The following is a 15,624-nucleotide window of genomic DNA, read 5'->3' as shown; positions in this document are numbered from 1 at the left end:
ACAAGAGTACGAATTTCATAATAAAAGTTGGGTTCAAGTACCTGGGGGTCGCCCCAGACCCAAAACCCCTTAAAATAGGTTTATTTGACGATAACGACCATCTTGGACTCAAATGAAAGGTATTCCGGAGTAGATTACGAATATGGTCAGGAAGTAGGAATAGGCTTTATAACTTATGGATAACGGAAGGGGGCGAACCCTCCACCTTATTTGCCCCAAAAACACCACCCAAAATCAAGAGTGGACCGATAAGGACAATATGGGTATCAAATGAAAATTATGAGGGAGTAGATAACGAATCTGGCATACAAATTCATGTCGAAGTGTAGGGGGTCAACGCACCCCCACACAAAAAAGCCCAAAATGGGCACGTTAGCCAATCACGGATATATGACACTCGGTTTGTTTCTTCCGCATAGACTAAAAGACGGCAGAACCGATTTTCTCGAAATTTTCGCATATTGTGTAGGTTGGTCTGGATGGAAATATAGGCTATATAATATTTCAATATCGGAAGGGGGACGGACCCTCTCCCATTACACGAAAACACCAGCCAAAATCAAAAGTGGACCCATCGCGACGATATAGGTACTCAATGAAAGGTATTGGAGAATAAAACACGAATATTGTATTGAAATTTGAGTTTAAGTACCCATCGGGCCGCCACAACCCAAAAATTTCCCAAACAGACATATTGGACGTTCATTTCAATATGGGGCTCGCATGAAAGGTATTCGGCAGTAGATTTCGAATCTGCCATACAAAATCACGGATATATAGCACTCGGTTTGGTTGTTCCGTATAGACTGAATAACAGCAGAACCAATTTTCTCGAAATTTTCACATATTGTGTAGGTTGTTCTGGATGGAAATATAGGCTATATAATATTTCGATATGGGAAGGGGGACGGTCCCTCCCCCATTACCCATAAAGATCATCCAAAATCAAAAGTTGACCGATTGGTAACCATATTGGTACCCAATGAAAGGTATTGAAGAGTAGAATACGAATATGGTATTAAAATTTGAGTCTAAGTACCCATCGGGCCGCCCCAACCCCAAAACTCTCCCAAACAGACATAATGAACGTTCATTTCAATATGGGGCTCAAATGAAAGGTATTCGGGAGTAGATTTCGAATCTGGCATACAAAGAAGTATAGGGGGTCACGCCAACCCAAAAACGCCATTAGATCCATTATGACTATATGATAGTTGGCTGAACAGATTTTCTTAAAATTTTCATAGATTGTGTACGTTTGTCTGGAAGGAAACATAGGTTACATAATTTTTTGATATCGGTAGGAGGCGGACCCTCCCCCTTGCCCCAAAAACGCCACCCATATCCGAAATTGATCGGATGGGCACAATAAGGGTATCAAATGAAAGGTATTGGAGACCAGAAAACGAATATGGTATTAAAATTTGGGTCCAAGCACCTAGAGGGCCCCCAATCCCAAAACTCCTCTAAGCAGATATATTCGAAGTTCATGTCAATATGGGACTCAAATGAAAAGTATTAGGCAGTAGATTACAAATATGGCACAAAACATTAGGTCCAAGTAATGGGAGGTTGCCACCCCCAAATACCCCCAAATGGGCATATGAGCCAACCATGGCTATATGGAACTCAAATGAAAGGTATTAGGGAGTAGATTACGAATATGACATTAAAATTTGCGTTCAAGTCTAGGTGGCGCTTCTACTCCTAAAGTTACGTCAAATGGGTTATTTGACCCATTATGACAATATGGGACTCAAATAAAAGGTATTTGAGAGTAGAAAACGAATTTGATATCCAATTTTTTGAGCCAAGTGTTTTGGGGTACGCTCTAAAGCACCCCCTTTACGTGAACTTCAAATTTGCCGGCCATGCCAATATGGGGCTCAAATTAAAGGGATTTGGAAGTGCAGCACGAATTTGATATTCATATTTGAGTCGAAATGTCTGAGGTGCCATGTCTCCCCTAAAAGCACTTCTCATTACCCAAATATTTAAAAACACCAGGAACCAAGCAGGGGCAAACTTCTCGTACATCGATGAGTGATTTTCGAATCAAGTTAAACTCAATGTTTAATTTTTTTTCATAGCCGAGTCTAAACAGTGTCCCGAATTGCGACACCTCTTTGGGGAAAATTTTTTAAACGACCATGCATGGCATTGTACCTCGCAAATCTCGCCAACACTAAGATGGGATAACCACCGCTTTATTCGATGTTCTCGCCAGGATTCAAACGCGTTCAGCGTTATAGGCTACAATGGCTCGAATTCGAAATCCACATTCAGGGCGAAGTGTCCCCACCCTAAAAAGATATGAGAGAGAGTTAAAGAAGGCGTAGCGAAGCGGGCCCGGTTCGGCTAGTGGGCTATATTGGTCAATGTTTTGATAAAGCTGACATATAAACTGATTCTGGATCTTAATTTTTTTAAGCCTCTAGAGGGCGCAATTGGGCTGAAATGTTGCACCAAGTGTTTTATTTTGACTTCCAAAAACTGCGCTAAGTATAGTCCATATCGGTTTATAAGTTGATCTAGATTTCTTTATTTCTCGGATCTTGATATCTTGAGCCTCTGGAGGTAGCCATTACCATTCGATTTGGATAAAAATTTTGTACGAAAGTTTTAGTTGGACCGTCAACAACTGTACCAAATATGGTCAAAATCGGTTCATAGCTCGCATATAATCCGATCTTGGATCTTGACTTCTTGAGCCGATAAAGGGCGCAAGTATAACCCGATTTGGCTGAAATTTTGCGTGAAATGTCCTGGTTTGACCATTAACAACTGTGCCAACTATGGTCTATAACGGTTCAAAACCTTATATAGCTCCCATATAAACCGATTTCGAACTTCTTGAGCCGCTAGAGATCACAATTATTATCCGATTTGGATGACATTTTGTACGAGGTATTTTGTTATGACTGTGCCAAGTATGGTTCAAATCGGGCAATAACATGATATAGCTACCATATAAACCGATCATGGATCTTGACTTCTTGAGCCACTAGAGGGCGCAATTTTCATCCAATTTTGCTGTAATTCTGCATGAGGTTTTTTGTGATGACTTCTAACAACTGCTCTATGTATGGCTCAAAGCGGTCCAAAACCTAATATAGCTGCCATACAAACCGATCTTGGATCTTGACTTCTTGAGCAAGAAGAAAGCACGTTTCTCAACCGATTTTGCTGAAATTTTGAACGAAGTATTTTGTTATGACTTCCATAATCTGTGCTAAGTTTGGTTTAAATCTGTCAATAACCTGATATAGCTACCATATAAACCGATCTTGGTTCTTGACTTCTTGAGCAACTAGAGGGTGCAATTCTCATCCGATTTGATTGAAATTTTGCATTGTGTTATGACTTCTAACAACTGTGCTAATTATGGTTCAAATCGGTGACCTTGAACATACGTAACTAATATGGTCTAAAGCGATCTATAGCTTGATACAGCTCCCATATAAAGCGATCTCTCGATTCTTGAGATCCTACAAGGCGCAATTCTTATCCGAATGGACTGAAATATTACCCAATAACTTCTACTATGGCCTTCAACACTCAATTCATTTATGGTTCGAACAGGACTATAGCTTGATATAGCTCCAATAGCAAAAGCTCCAATAGCAAAACAATTCCTATTCATTATTCTCGACAAATGCGATCCGTGATGGAGGGTATATAAGATTCGGCCTGACCGAACTTAGTGCGCTCTTTCTTGTTTGAGTTAAAAATGAAATGAGTAGATGAGTATACCCCCATTCTATAGTAGGCGGCAAACTGTACAATTAGTATATCCCCCCTACCCCCCAACCTACAATTGTGACTATAAACATTTTCTCGGACAGACATATAGAATAAGAATCATCCTACTAACAATTTCTTTTCTACTCTCTAAATCTTTCAATTAGAAAGAGAGACAAAATACTATTGAGTAAAAGTCCCAGAGATAACCAGCAGTTTTGTCAGTTTTATTATCGACCCCTACGAGATAAGACGTCTGCCCATTTGACTGCGGATAGGCATTCAATGCATTTTGAAAAATGATTACCATACTAATACTGCTGCTCGGAATAACCTCCTTCTACTTACTAATTAAACGCCACTATTCCAAATGGCAGCGCCTGGGCTTCCCCACCGATGAACCTTTAATACCCTTTGGATCTTTAGTGCAAATATTTCGCAAGGAGAAACACTTTGGCCTTATTATGGCTGAGTTATATGAGAAATTTCAAGAAAAGGTGGTGGGTTGTTATTTATTCACCAAACCGGCACTATTGGTGAGAGATGCTGAGTTGGCTCGTAAAGTGTTGACAACAGATTTTGCCAGCTTCCATGATCGAGGGGTTCACGTGGATGAGAAATATGATCCCTTAACAGCAAATCTATTCAATTTGGAAGGTCAAAAGTGGCATACACTGAGAAATAAATTATCGCCTTCCTTTTCATCGGGGAAATTGAAGGCCATGTTTGAGACCATTGATGAGGTGGGCAATAAGTTGATCAACTATATTGCCAAAGAGGTTGAAGATGGCAAAATTCACAATTTGGAGATAAAATCATTGATGACCACGTAAGCCTGACCAAAAATTCCATATACCCTTAGCTGAGATATATGATTTGATTTTCTTTCAGCTATGCTGTAGACATCATAGGTTCTGTTATTTTTGGTCTTGACATAGACAGCTTTACCAAGCCCAACAATGAATTTCGCATTTTAAGTATTAATCTGCACGGTAATCAAAAATCTGTTCTGTTGCTGCGCTTTCGAAGATTGATGGCCTTTATTTATCCACCGTAAGTAGAAGAATTGTTAAAAAGCGGGGAATTTCCCTTCTTAAAAAATATGTTACAAAATATATTCAGATGAGAAGTGGCAAAAGAACCACAAATTTGTATTTATTTACTAGCCGAACCGGGTCCGCTCCGCTGCGCCTTCTTTAACTCTCTCATATCTTTTTGGGGTGGGGACACTTCGCTCTGAATGTGGATATCGAATTCGTGCCATTGTAGCGAGAACATCGGACAAAGCGGTATCTATCCCCTCTTAATGTTGGCGATATTTGCAAGGTACAATGCCATGCATGGTGATTTAAAAAATTTTCCCGCCCGCACCGCTGCGCCTTCTTTAACTCTCTAACATCTATTTAGGGTGGGGACACTACGCCCTGAATGCGGACATCGAATTCGTGCCATTGTAGCGAGAACATCGGACAAAGCGATGTCTATCCCCTCTTAATGTTGTTTTCTCCAAAGGGGGTAAAATGAAATGCGGGACGCCGATCTCGCCGGACTCGGCTTTCAAAAAAAGGTCCCTAATCACTGAGTTGCAACTGGAATCCGAAAGCACTCATGGATGTGTGAGAAGTTTACCCCTGCTCGATTCCTGGTGCTTTCAAAATAGGGTAATGAAAGTGCTTTCTGGGGGAGGGATGGCACCTGAGACATTTCGACTCAAACATGGATATCAAATTCGTGCTGCACTTGCAAATCCCTTTAATTTGAGCCCCATATTGCCATGGCCGGCGAATATGAGCACTTTGCACTGAAAATAGATATCGATTCGTTCTTTATTCCCAACGGTAATGAAGTTTAGTTTAGGGGGTCCTTTAGGGCATACCCCAAAACACTTGGCTCCAAAATTGGATATCAAATTCATTTTCTACTCTCAAATACCTTTCATTTGAGTCCCATATTGTCATAATGGGTCAAATAACCCATTTGACGTAACCCATTTAGGAGGAAAAGCGCCACATAGACTTGAATGGATATTTGAATGTCATATTCGTAATCTACTCCCACATACCTTTCATTTGAGACCCATATATCCATGTTCAGCTAATTTGCCCATTTGGGGGTATTTGGGGGTGGGAGACCTTCCATTACTTGGACTTAATGTTTAATGTCGTATTTGTAATCTACTGCCTAATACTTTTCATTTGAGTCCCATATTGACATGAACTTCGAATATATCTGTTTAGAGGAGTTTAAGGCTGGGGAGAAGGGGGGCTGGGTTCTTGGACCTAAATTTTAATACCATATTCGTTTTCTGGTCTCCAGTGCCTCTCATTTGATACCCTTGTTGCGCCCATCGCACCACTTTCGGATATGGGTGGCGTTTTTGGGGGTAAGAGGGAGGGTCCGCCTCCTACCGATATCTTAAAATTACATAGCCTATGTTTCCTTCCTGACAAACGTATACAATCCATAAAAATATTAAGAAAATCGGTTCAGCCAAGTATTACAATATATAGTCATAATGGGTCTAATGGGGGTTTTTGAGGGGTGGCGTGACCCTCTATACTTCGATCAGATTTTGTATGCCAGATTCGAAATCTATTCCAGAATACCTTTCATTTGAGCCCCATATTGAAACGAACGTTCAATATGTCTGTTTGGGAGAGTTTCGGGGTTGGGGCGGCCCCATGGGTACTTAGACTCGAATTCTATTACCATATTCCAATTCTACTCTCCAATACCGTTCATTTGCTACCTATATTGTCCCGATCGGTCAACTTTTGATTTTGAGTTGTGTTTTTTGCTAAGGGGGAGGGTCCGTCCCCCTTACGATATCGAAAAAGTATATAACATATGTTTCCTTGCAGACCAACCTAAACAATATGCGAAGATTTCAAGAAAATCTGTTCTGCCGTTTTTCAGTCTATACGACACAAACAAACCGAGTCCCATTTATCCGTCATTGGCTAATGTGCCCATTTTGGGCGTTTTTGGTGGGTGGGGTGACCCTCTATACTTTGATAACCTACACAATATGCGAAAATTTCAAGAAAATCGGTTCCGCCGTTATTCAGTCTATACGAAACAAACAAACCTAGTCCCATATATCCGTGATTGGCTAATGTGCCCATTTTGGGCCTTTTTGTGGAAGTGGGGTGACCCCCTATACTTTGACATGTATAGGGGGTCATGACCCCCTATACTTCTCCCGCATACTTTTCATTTGATACCCATTATGTCCTTATCGGTCCACTTTTGATTTTGGGTGGTGTTTTTGGGGTAACGGGGGAGGGTCCGCGGAGGCCACCGTAGCGCAGAGATTAGCATGTCCACCTATGTCGCTGAACGCATGGGTTCGAATCCTGGCGAGACCATCACAAAAAATGTTCAGCGGTGGTTTTCCCCTCCTAATGCTGGCGACATTTGTGAGGTACTATGCCATGTAAAACTTCTCTCCAAAGAGGTGTCGCACTGCGGCTCGCCGTTCGGACTCGGCTATAAAAAGGAGGCCCCTTATCATTGAGCTTAAACTTCAATCGGACTGCACTCATAGATATGTGAGAAGTTTGCCCCTGTTCCTTAGTGGAGTGTTCATGGGCAAAATCTGTAATTTAGGGGAGGGTCCGCCATACTTCCGTTATCAACAAATTATAACGCCCATTCCAACTTCTTGACCATATTCGTAATCTACTCCCGAATACCTTTCATTTGAGTCCCATATTGCCATTATCGTCAAATAAACCTATTTTAAGGGGTTTTGGGGCTGGGGCGGCCCCCCAGGTCCAAGGACCCAACTTTTATTATGAAATTTGTACTTTTGATCCCTTATTTTCCCGATCGGTCGACTTTTATTTTTGGGTAGGACTTTTGGGATAAGGGGGAGGGTCCGCCCCTCCCGTATTCTACTCTCCAATTCCTTTCATTGGATACCTATATTGTCTTGATCGGTCCACTTTTGATTTTAGGTTGTGTTTTTGGCATAAGGAGAAGTGTCCGTCCCCTGTCCGACATCGAACAATTATTTAGCCTATGTTTCTTTCCAGGTAATCGGTTCAGCCGTTTTTGAGACTATACGGAACATACAAAGACAAATTTCATTTTTAACACTCCCTCTCTCTCTCTCTCTTTTACTTTCCCTAGTCTGGCCGGCCTATTGGCTCGTTTGGGCATTAAAGATTCTGTTACATATGGACTGCGAGATATTATTGCTCGCACTATTGAATTTCGTGAAAGGCATGGAATTATGCGCAAGGATTTGCTACAACTTCTTATACAACTGAGAAATACTGGAAAAATATCCGATGACAATGATCCCAATTGGCATCGCATAGAATCGACAGCTGAGAATTTGAAAGCCATGTCCATTGATATGATTGCGGCAAATGCATTTTTATTCTACATTGCTGGGTCAGAGACAACTGCGTCCACCACATCATTGACCCTTTACGAAATGGCCATGTATCCGGAAGTATTGGCCAAAGCTCAGAAAGAAGTAGATGATATACTGAAGAAGCATGGCCTGAAAGCGGATGGTTGTTTGACATATGAGGCCATACAGGATATGAAATATTTGCAAATGTGTGTAAAGGGTAATAGACAAATTTTTCCATAGTTGCTGTATGAAAGCCATAGCCATTTTATTAATTCTATTCTTTGTTTTAAATTTTCAGAAACTACTCGCAAATATCCTGGTTTACCATTTCTTAATTGTCAATGCACCAAGGATTATCCAGTACCAGATACCAAATTAGTCATACCCAAGGGCACCGGAATTATAATACCTTTGCTGGGCATTCATAGAGATCCTCAGCATTTCCCCAATCCACAGGTTTATAAACCAGAACGTTTCGCCGAAGAAACTTTAGAATATAACCCCGTTGCCTATATGCCTTTTGGTGAGGGGCCTAGACATTGCATTGGTAAGTTTGCAAAACTATTAGACAAAGATCAGAAAATTTACTTCATCTCCGATTTCGGGTCAGATTCCGTAGCCCTGGATATACTCGTATATTACATTTGTATGAAAAGACTTTGCAGAGACGATTGGGGTATCTTCATTTTATCATACCGTTAACAACATGTCAAAATCTCGGCTTCTGACCATACATCTCCCCTTAAATCGGACATATTTACTGACCATGGCAATATGGATCTTAAATGAAATACCTTTGGGAGTAGAGCATGAAATTGACTTCCACTTTTGGGATCAAGTCTCTGGGTATCTATTCTATCCTCAAGCAGGACTTTTTACTGACCATTTCAATGTGGGGTTTAAGTAAGAGGTATTTGAGTGTAGAAAAATCCGTAGGGAAAATTTGAATAAATTTTAAATTGAAATTAAGCAGAAATTTCCAAATTTAGAGTACTCCTCTCCAACAAAACATTATCGGGCGCTGCGAGCGGGCCGTGCTCAGTTAGTCCATTATATGGAAATGAAATTGTTGCGCTTTGTTTATTTGTCTTTTCCGTATAGACTCAAAAATGACTGAACCGATTTCCATGATATTGTCACAGATGATAGAGTTTGAGCCCCTGATGAAAGTAGGGAACTAAATCTGTTGATAACCGAATTGGGGGGAGGGGGCGACCTTCTCCCTTACTATCATATTCCATTCACCGAATTAAGGGAAATTTTGTATGCCACCCTATGGTACCCCAAAACACGATGTTGGTATAGAATTTTGTGGTCAAAAAACTTGGGGGGACGTTTCATTCCAAAACCCATCCGAACGGACATGTTTACCGATGGGGACAATATGGGTACCATGTGAAAAATATTTAAGAGTAGAGTGCGAACTTGGTATAAAAATGTCACCCTATGTGTCAGGGGGTTCCTCTACCACTAAAAACACCACCCAACAGGACACTTTTACCGCCTTGGGTAATATGGGTATCAAATAGAGTACAAAGCTGAAATAAAAATTTACTCCTTGGTGTCTGAGGGGCCTCCACACCCCCAGCAGGACGTATTTACCGATGGGGACAATATGGGACTCAAATGAAAGGAATTTAGGAGTTAAGTCCGAATATAGTATTAAAAGTTGGGTCCAATTAGCTGGGAGACCGCCCCAGGACCAAAACCGCCCAAAAATAGAGCCCAAAACCAAAAGTGAGTCGATCGGGACAATATAGTACTCCAATGAAAGATATTCTGTAGAAAAGTGTAAACATAACATAAAAAGTTGGATCCAAGAATTTAGGGAGCGGTTCAAGCCCAAAACCGCCCAAAAATATAGCCCAAAACCAAAAGTATCGATCGGGACAATATGGGACTCAAATGAAAGGTTTTCGGGAGTAGAATACATAATGGTGTCAACAATTGGATCCAAATACCTAAGGCGTCGTCCCAAACTACCACCCAAAACCAAAAGTTGACCGATCGGGACAATATAGGACTCCAATGAAAGATATTCGGGGGTAGAGTATGATACAAGTATATAGGGTCCCAAGCCGTCCCAATCCCAAAAGTACCGCCAAAACCGAAGTGAACCGATCGAGACAATATGGGACTCAAATGAAAGGTTTTTTGGGAATAGAATACGTATGTATATGGCGTCAAAATTTGGATCCTATCAAAGGCGTTACCACAAGAGTGTAGCGCCCAAAATCAAAAGTGGACCGATCGGGATAATATAGGATTCCAATGAAAGATATTCGGGAGTAGAGAATGAATATGATATTAAAAGTCCGATTCAAGTATCTAGGGAGCCGTCCCAAGCCCAAATCGCTCCAAAAATACCACCCAAAGTCAAAGTGGACCCATCGCGACAATATGTGACTCAAATGAAAGGTATTGGGGAGTATAATACTAATATGATGTAAAAACAAGTAAAAGCGTGCTAAGTTCGGCCGGGCCGAATCTTATATACCCTCCACCATAGATCGCATTTTTCGAGCTCTTTTCCCGATATCTCTTTCTAGGAAAACAAAGGATAAAAGAAAGGAATTTCTATAATATTGGAGCGATGTCAAGTTAAGGTCCGGTCTGAACTGAATATTGGAGACCACAGTAGAAGTCATTGTATAAAATGTCAGCCAATTCGACTAAGAATTATACCCTTTGGGGTCTCAAGAAGTAATATGAGGAGATCGGTATATATGGGAGCTATATCAGGCTATGGACCGATTCGGACCATATTTGACACGTATGGTTCAAATCGGTCCATAACCTGATATAGCTTCCACATAAACCGATCTTTGAGCTTGACTTCTTGAGCTTCTAGAGAGGGTAATTTGTATCCGATTTTGGTGAAACCTTGCACAATGACTTCTTCCATGACCCCTAACATACGTGCCAAATATGGTCTGCATCGGTTCATAACCTGACATAGCTTCCATATAAACCGATCTCGGAGCTTGACTTCTTGAGCCTCTGAAACTTTGTCCCCTAACATATGTGCTAAGTATGGCCTGAATCGATGTAAACCCTGACATAGCTGATATATGGTCTGAATCGGTTCATAACCCGATATAGCTCTCATATAAACCGATCTTACTTTTTGAGCGGGAATAATTTTGAGAGGGTATGATTTTGATACGATATGGTTACAATTTTGTACATTGGTATTCACTATGGTCTCCAACAGCCAAGATAAGTATGGCCCGAATCGGTTCATTAAAAGAAGACGGGCGAAGAACTTGGCAAAAGCCATCACTGATTCGCCTCTGCCGAACCTAGTAAGCTATTACTTGTTATACCCTCCACCATAGGATGGGGGTATACTTATTTCGTCATTCTGTTTGTAACACCTCGAAATATGCGTCTGAGAGCCATATAAAGTATATACATTCTTGATCGTCATATCATTTTAAGTCGATCTAGCCATGTCCGTCCGTCTGTCCGTCCGACCGTCCGTCCGTCTTTCTGTTGAAAGCACGCTAACTTTCGAAGGAGTAAAGCTAGCCGCTCAAAATTTTTTTTTTTTGTACAAATACTTTTTATTAGTGTAGGTCAGTTGGGATTGTAAATGGTTCAAATCGGTCCATGTTTTGATATAGTTGTCATATAAATCGATCTTGGGTCCTGACTTCTAGAGCCTCTAGAGGGCGCAATTCTAGTCCGATTTGATTGAAATTTTGCACCTGTTGTTTTGGTATCACTTCCAAAAAATGCGCTAAGTATGGTTCAAATCGGTTCACAACCTGATATAGCTGCCATATAAACCGATATTGGGTCTTGATTTCTTGTGCCTCTAGAGGGCGCAATTCTCATCCGATTTGACTGAAATTTTGCACGTATCACGTTTTGATATCACTTCCAACAACTGTGTTTAGTGTGATTCAAATCGGTTTACAACCTGATATAGCTGCTTTATAAACCGATCTGGCATCTCGACTTCTTGAACCTCTAGAGGGCGCAATTGTCATCCGATTTGGCAGAAATTTTGTACAACGGCTTCTCTCATGACCTACAACATACGTATCTAATATGGACGGAATCGATCAATAGATTAATACAGCTCCCATATAAATCGATCGCTCTATTTTACTTCCTGAGCCCCCAAACGGCGCAATTCTTATTAGAATTGGCTGACATTTTACACAGGTCTCCAACATATAATTTAATTGTGGTCCAAACCGGACCATATCTTGATATCGCTCTAATAGCAGAGCAAATCTTTTCTTATATCCTTTTTTGCCTACGAAGAGATGACGGGAAAAGAACTCGACAGATGCGATCCATGGTGGAGGGTATATAAGATTCGGTCCGGCCGAACTTAGCACGCTTTCACTTGTTATTTCCGTTAATTTTCTTTTGTTTTTCTTTTCTTGATTATTCTTTTCTCTTTTTCAGCTCAACGCATGGGTGTTTTGAACACACAAACAGCTTTGGCTAAAATTCTGGCCAACTTCAAAATAGAACCAATGCCACATAAGGAAATCGAATTTAAATTTCACACAGTACCAACATTAGTGCCAAAAGATGATTTACGAGTGAATCTATCAAAGCGTTGGTGATGACTTGCCATAGCAAGCAGCCAGTCTAATGTCTTTAAAAAATCTATAAAAAAATACAATTATAGAAGCAATAAAAATTTATATTAGAAATCAATCAAAGTCTATGAAATAATGTGCAAAATTTCAAGCACCTAGCTTTGCTCCATTTAAAGTTAGCGTGCTTTCCACAGACGGGCTGACCCTTTCCACAGACGGAGGAAATATGGTCTTCATTTGAGAGAATTTTGAGAGGTTGGCTCCAGACACTAGCCCTCAAAAAATGATATCAGATTCGTACTTTCATCTTACCTCATCCATTATACCTTTCGATCTACTTGTACCCATATAGTTGAAATTGTTATACAAGACCGTTTGGGTAGGTTTTGGGGTAGAGCGTTTACCCCCAAGTTTTTCAACAAATTTCTGTTTTTAGAGTTTGCAAACAAAAATTCGCTTTAATCGGTGTCATCACTAAAATTCGGTATTTCTAAAATTTTAAAGAGAGGAAACAAACATGATGGTGGATTCCCAAGATTTGGCCTGGCCGAACTAAGCACGTTTTTAGATTTCACACAGTGGCAACATTAATGCCAAAACAAGATTTGTGAGTTAATCTATAGCAAAAAATTTCTTCAAAAACCTAAAAAGCCGAACATAATGTTGACACTGTTTCAAATTTACAGTTCAGAAGCGATAGTATTCTCGAATGACAAATTTTCCCACTTCAATATTTGCTATCAAACAAAAGCAAAATATTTTCTTACTTCTATTCATTAAAGAGGGCCATGCTTATATTGTTCGGCTTTGTCATGTTCTATTTGTACAGACAGTGTCTTACCATTAGAATTATGTGTCTATTTAATTGTTCTTAGTTTCGAGCATGTATTTGTGAACTCAAGAAATGAAAATGGGAGTGCACGTTTTAGTTAAATTTAACCAAAAATCCTTATATCAACAAATAGTTCTTCATTTAGTAATAAATTTCATAAAAGGCATCGTCAAGGAATCTTTTGTCCATGTTCAGTAAAATTCTCGCTTGTTTCAAATAAAGGGTGATTTTTTTGAGGTTAGGATTTTCATGCATTAGTATTTGACAGATCACGTGGGATTTCAGACATGGTGTCAAAGAGAAAGATGCTCAGTATGCTTTGACATTTCATCATGAATAGACTTACTAACGAGCAACGCTTGCAAATCATTGAATTTTATTACCAAAATCAGTGTTCGGTTCGAAATGTGTTCAAATTTTGACAAATTTTGTTCAGCGATGAGGCTCATTTCTGGTTGAATGGCTACGTAAATAAGCAAAATTGCCGCATTTGGAGTGAAGAGCAACCAGAAGCCGTTCAAGAACTGCCCATGCATCCCGAAAAATGCACTGTTTGGTGTGGTTTGTACGCTGGTGGAATCATTGGACCGTATTTTTTCAAAGATGCTGTTGGACGCAACGTTACGGTGAATGAACACATTTCGAACCGAACACTGATTTTGGTAATAAAATTCAATGATTTGCAAGCGTTGCTCGTTAGTAAGTCTATTTATGATGAAATGTCAAAGCATACTGAGCATCTTTCTCTTTGACACCATGTCTGAAATCCCACGTGATCTGTCAAATACTAATGCATGAAAATCCTAACCTCAAAAAAATCACCCTTTATAATCGTTTAAGGAAAATTACTAGGTTAGGTTAGGTTTGGTTGAAAAGAGGGTGCATATATTAATCCGCCCCATGCCACTATGGACATACATCTAAGCCAGTAATCCGCTCCTCGTTAATCTCCTTCTTACACTGCCAGACTGTTCGTGACCTTACCGTCCTGGTTGTTATTGCCCTTATGGCAACTTTACAGTCGGTAAAGATGTTCAGACTCGACTTCCTCGCGTTAGCACCACACCACTTCGCGCATTCCGTGATCGCCCGGATCTCCGCCTGCAGGACCGTATTATACAACACAGACAGTTTAAAACAGATGTCAGTACCTGGGTTATCAATGTAAACGCCCAGGCTCACTCTGTCCTCTAGCTTTGTTCCATCCGTTTAACATGATCTTCCAGATGGCAATACTAGGGTTCCGTCAATCCAAGACTGTGCCGATGACAGCAGTGCGCCGCACTCGACTTCAAGGTTCATCTCAGGTATCCGATCGGAAACCTCCCCACTTCCTTCCAGGTTTCCTATTGTCGTTTCGATTATACCGCGATGGTATGAGATGCTCCCATCCTCAATCCATTCTCCCATCTCCTTAAGTCTCATAGCCGTAGTGGCTGCCTCACACTTAATCTGTATGTCAATGGGTCGGATATCTAGAATAGTCTCCAGTGCCCTAGTGGGCGTGGTACTCATCGCTCCGCCTATCGACATCGTCTTATTAAAGAAACGTGGTGCGTTAAATTGGCCCACCTTTGTCTTCCTCGTGAATAGGCATATTTCAGTCTTCTCTGGGTTAACATTGAGACCTCTAGGTCTAGCCCAGTCATATGCTATATGCAAGACCCTTTCGGCCCTTCTACATAGCGCGTTCGGATCCTTACCTCATAGGAGTATTATAACATCGTCTGCGAAGAAGACGGGTTCAAATGCCTCCTCAGTCAGCATCAGTAATAGGTCATTTATGGTGGTCACCCATAGGAGTGGCGATAAAATGCCCCCCTGTGGCGTGCACTGTGCCACTTTCTCCCTTATATTTATGCCATTGGACACACAATTTATCCACCTGTTCCTTAGCATATGGTTTATCCAGTCTCTAAGGACCGGGTCCAAGGTCTCTGGATTGGATCAGTGTGTCGCTCCGCATATTGTTAAAAGCGTCCTCGATGTCAATGCATACCGCCAGTGTGTACGTTTAGGCATCGAAGGATTCTTGTATTTCATGCACAACCTCGTGCAGGGCAGTCTCCCGACCCTTGACATAGCATGCCTACGTATTTGAGCAGTTCGCTGGATGTCATACT

The 15,624-nt window shown here is 40.8% G+C and overlaps 2 protein-coding genes across 2 annotated transcripts in view; one reads left to right on the top strand and one right to left on the bottom strand.

Annotated features, from left to right (window-relative positions):
• The window catches only part of LOC106089478 (uncharacterized), a 239,719-nt gene that overhangs the window by 70,185 nt on the left and 153,910 nt on the right, over window positions 1–15,624 (bottom strand). The gene's annotated exons all lie outside the window — the stretch shown is intronic.
• Window positions 3,957–12,787, top strand: LOC106095222 (cytochrome P450 6d1). Its single transcript, XM_059366070.1, has 5 exons — window positions 3,957–4,570; window positions 4,633–4,794; window positions 7,876–8,324; window positions 8,406–8,654; window positions 12,530–12,787. Exons 1-5 carry the CDS (start codon window positions 4,041–4,043, stop codon window positions 12,691–12,693), a joined length of 1,554 nt encoding a protein of 517 aa, XP_059222053.1. The 5' UTR covers window positions 3,957–4,040; the 3' UTR covers window positions 12,694–12,787.

Source organism: Stomoxys calcitrans, chromosome 3, assembly GCF_963082655.1.
Source record: "Stomoxys calcitrans chromosome 3, idStoCalc2.1, whole genome shotgun sequence".
NCBI lineage: Eukaryota > Metazoa > Arthropoda > Insecta > Diptera > Muscidae > Stomoxys > Stomoxys calcitrans.
The sequence above is the reverse complement of the archived record's forward strand: the minus strand, read 5'-3'. Positions and strand labels throughout refer to the sequence as shown.

What these genes read in the sequence shown, in the direction of transcription:
- LOC106095222 (XM_059366070.1), top strand. Translation starts at nt 4,041, where the DNA reads ATGATTACCATACTAATACTGCTGCTCGGAATAACCTCCTTCTACTTA. An exon ending in ATAAAATCATTGATGACCAC is followed by an intron (nt 4,571 to 4,632) that starts GTAAGCCTGACC and finishes ATTTTCTTTCAG; the next exon opens with CTATGCTGTAGACATCATAG. An exon ending in GGGGCCTAGACATTGCATTG is followed by an intron (nt 8,655 to 12,529) that starts GTAAGTTTGCAA and finishes TCTCTTTTTCAG; the next exon opens with CTCAACGCATGGGTGTTTTG.